This window comes from Tarenaya hassleriana, unplaced genomic scaffold (assembly GCF_000463585.1).
Source record: "Tarenaya hassleriana unplaced genomic scaffold, ASM46358v1 Cleome91, whole genome shotgun sequence".
In the NCBI taxonomy this organism is placed as follows: domain Eukaryota; kingdom Viridiplantae; phylum Streptophyta; class Magnoliopsida; order Brassicales; family Cleomaceae; genus Tarenaya; species Tarenaya hassleriana.
The window spans coordinates 14423-18640 of NW_010971485.1; the positions used below are offsets into that span (position 1 = coordinate 14423).

Genomic DNA, 4218 nt, shown 5'->3' on the forward strand with positions numbered 1-4218 from the left:
ATAATTCAGCTATGTTCTCCTGCGAAGATGAGAGTACCTGAATAGCTGATAGGATCTTCTTCCGGCTCAAGGCATCTGCGACCACGTTCGCCTTGCCCGGATGATATGCAATCTCCAAGTCATAATCAGCTATCAACTCAATCCATCTACGCTGTCGAAGATTCAGATCCTTCTGCGATATCACATAGGTTAAGCTCTTGTGGTCGGTGTTGAGCTTAACCTTCTCTCCATATAGATAGGATCTACAAATCTTCAACGCATGTACCACTGCTGCCAGTTCCAAATCGTGCATCGGATAATTCTCCTCATGTTTCCTCAGCTGTCGGGATGCGTATGCAATGACATGTCCTTCCTGCATCAATACGCAACCCAAGCCTAGTCTCGACGCATCGGTATAAACCTCATAGAGAATACCTGGCCGTGGTAATGCCAGTAAAGGTGCGGTCGTGAGTCGTCTCTTGAGTTCTGCGAAGCTCGCTTCACACTCCAGTGTCCAATCAAACCGCACATTCTTCCCCGTCAACTTGGTCATTGGTTTTGCCAACTTGGCGAAACCCTCGACAAATCTCCTGTAGTACCCTGCCAGTCCCAAGAAACTGCGGATCTCCGTGGCATTGGTAGGCGTCTTCCACTCCATCACAGCCTCAATCGTTGCCGGATCCACTTGTACACCCTGAGCCAAAATCACATGGCCCAGAAATCCAACTTCATGCAACCAGAAAGCACACTTGCTGAACTTCGCATACAACTTCTGCTCCCTCAAGCGCTGCAATACCATACACAAATGTTTCTCATGGCTGCGTCGATCCGGTGAGTAGATCAATATGTCATCAATGAAGATGATGACAAACTCGTCGAGGTAATCCATGAATACACGGTTCATCAACTGCATAAATACTGCAGGAGCGTTCGTCAGTCCAAAAGGCATAACGACAAACTCAAAATGTCCATACCGTGTACGGAAAACCATCTTCTGCACATCCCCGACTTTCACACAAATCTGATGGTATCCCGAGCGCAAATATATCTTCGAGAACCATTGTGCACCCTGCAACTGATCAAGTAACTCATCAATCCTCGGCAATGGATACCGATTCTTAATGGTTACCTGATTAAGTCCTCGATAGTCAATGCACAATCGCATGCTACCGTCCTTCTTCTTGACGAATAGCATGGGCGCTCCCCAAGGCGAAACACTCGGCTGAATGAACCCCTTCTCCATCAAATCATTCAACTGCTTCTTCAATTCCGCCATCTCCGCTGGAGCCATCCGGTACGGAGTTTTAGATACCGGTTCCGTACCTGGAATCACATCAATACAGAAGTCCACCTCTCTCTCCGGTGGTAACCCTGGCAAATCCTCCGGAAAGACATCGGGGAATTCACGAACCACATGCGTCTCATCCAACCTCACCTCAGACTCCTTGGTAGTTGTCACTACCACGAGAAACGCCTCATCTCTCTTCCGAATCATTCGGCTGGCCCGGAACGCTGATATGATTGGAAAAGGATTCCGTGCTCTGTCCCCTAGAAACTCAAACTTCCCTGCCGCATATGCAAACTGAATAACTCTTCGGCGGCAGTCAATATGTGCCTGATGCACGGTCAATCAATCCATTCCCAGAGATTCCTTCCACAGAGTATTAGAGGAATCCCACGTAATACCCCTGTCACCGGCAGAATCTCTCCAGAGGGAGTGTGTACTCTATATCTCTCAATCGTATCCATATCCATCACATCCAACTTCTCTACCATACTCAAGCTTAGGAAGCTATGTGTAGCTCCCGTATCAAACAAAACGTGGCATGCAGTATCATGAAGATGTATGATACCTGTGATGGTAGCAGCGTCTAACTGCTCGGGGTCACCCTCGACCACAGCATCAATGGTGACTGTCTCCTGAGCAAAGTAAGTCCCGTCCCCCAGGACTTCTTCCTCTGCAGCAAGTGCATATACCCGTGGCGCTACGCCCCCTCTACGTGGTGGCTGAGGGCGTGGAGGTCTGGCTCCCTGCTGACTGGAAGCAGCTACATCTCCGGTGCACTGGTTAGCGAAGTGGCCAGGTTGACCACAACGGTAACAAGTGTACCCAGTACGGCATGGTCCAACATGATCTCGCCCGCAGCGTAGGCAAGATCTGCGTGGTCCTGACAGTGCTGGTGGCGGTGGTGCTGCAGGACGAAACGCTGGCGCCTTCCCCTTATCACGGGGCTGTATCACCTGTCTGGAACTCGAGGGACGAGTGAATGTAACTCGTCTCATAGGACTCCTCTCTCGGTTCCTCGCTTCTTGCTGCTCTTCATATTCTGTCCTCTCCAACTTCGTCAGCTGCGCAATGTACCTACTCAGCGTAGGGTACTCCTGGATCTCAATCCTCCTGCGCAGATATGGGCATAATCCAGTCACGAACTTCTGGATCTTCAGCCTCTCGGTCGGCACCAGATGTGCCCCATATCGCAGCAAACGGGTGAACTCAGCCTCAAACGCAGCTAAAGTGCGATCACCCTGCTCCAAATGGAGGAACTCTACAATACGGTGGTCCTGGTCTCCCTTCAAGCAATATTTGTCTTCAAAGCGTGCCCGGAACTCTTCCCAAGTGAACTGATATCCCGGTACTGCCTCACGAACCACTTCCTCCCACCAGTGAAGAGCTTCTCCAAACAGAGGGTGCCACTTCCTCCCACCAGTGAAGAGCTTCTCCAAACAGATGGTGGCTCGCGATCTCTGCCCGGTACTGCAGTGGGCATCTGACATAATCCAGATCCCTGGAGATGCGGATCAGCCAATCCTCCGCGATCTCAGGTCTCTGGTACCCTCAAACCTCGGTGTCCCCATCATCCGAAGTTCCCGTATCAAGGGCAGGTAGTCCACCACAACAGGGGCTAGATACCCTGGTGGTCCCGGTGGAGGTGGGGGTGGAATACCCTCTGATCTAGCTCCAGCCTGATGTGGCATGTTCATCTGGTACTGACGCCACATCGTATCAAAGAACTGCTGCTGGAACTCTGGTGATGCATGCTCGGGTGGAGGGGGTTCTTCCCTCACCGGCAAATGGGCAGGTCTACCACGTCTCGGAGGCATCGGTACACTGCAGACAAGGGAGAGAAAGTCTCAGTTCTGGTGACTTCAGGATCATGTATAAACACGTTTTAAAACCTTTCTTTTGAAATCGTTTTAAATCATAAACAATATTTTCGTGGGTTTCAAGCAATTCCTTCCTATGGAAAGAACTGCTCTGATACCACAAGCTGTGACACCCGTAACCCGTCTCCCGCTCCCGAGTTGTGCCACATGGACGCTCAAACCTTATGATAAAATAGCGGGAATTTAAAACATTTTACTTTATTACACATGCAGCGGAAAACAAATATATGTTTAACAAACCCACGTACGGTAGTATACACGCCCACATAAAGATGGTGAATCCGATATAACACAAAGTCTAGTCACCGTTCGTACAAACCAACATAAGTCCAAAGAAAGAAAAGTACACAGAGAACTCCTCACGTGTCACCAGTACCCTCGTCCTGCTGCTGCCAAAACTGCTCCGAGCCTGAAATGTTGCATAACAACGTCCATAAGCTACATGCTTAGTGAGTACTTCGGGTTAGACCCGAAGATCATACTCAAATTGCAAATGGCCAAACACAACCAATATTACACACACGGTAAATATAGGTGTATACATATATACACATTACATGCCATCAAACACGGTTCACTCAATGGTACAGGTAATCACTATCATACACACTCAGTCCGAATAACGAGTCATCGGACATAACCGTCAAATCATCTCAATGTGCATCGCACACACAGGATACCGCAAGGATCTGGTGATCCCAGATCAGGACAAATATACCAGTCAAAGCTCGACCCATCGGGTCTATCAGTATCATCAATCCCGTCAAATCATCTCCACGTGTGCATCACACATGTGGGTAAAGACGCTCCATGTGCAACGCACATCCCCCGCTCTCCTCGGCCATCGCCGGAATAATAAAACATATCAACTCCGTGCCCCACTTCGTAAAACATATCACATCAATCATCCTCTCTGGTATCGATGTCACCTCTCGATGCCAGAGCGCCAGGTGCCTACTCCAGGCCACCACCGACTATGTCGAGCGAAGTCAGTACACAACTGACAACCTCTCGCCGGCCGTCCGTCACGGAGAAACTCATTGGACCCGAGCTCAGGTCTTTCTGAGTTCCTTC

The 4218-nt window shown here is 49.6% G+C and overlaps 1 protein-coding gene across 1 annotated transcript; it reads right to left on the reverse strand.

Annotated features, from left to right (window-relative positions):
* Window positions 1-1605: 1605 nt before the first annotated feature.
* LOC109116282 lies at window positions 1606-2754 on the reverse strand. Its single transcript, XM_019201431.1, has one exon. It carries the CDS (start codon window positions 2752-2754, stop codon window positions 1606-1608), a length of 1149 nt encoding a protein of 382 aa, XP_019056976.1.
* Window positions 2755-4218: the final 1464 nt, after the last annotated feature.

Bases quoted from the DNA above. Each gene is read 5' to 3' on its own strand.
- LOC109116282 (XM_019201431.1), bottom strand. From the start codon at position 2,754: ATGTCAGATGCCCACTGCAGTACCGGGCAGAGATCGCGAGCCACCATC.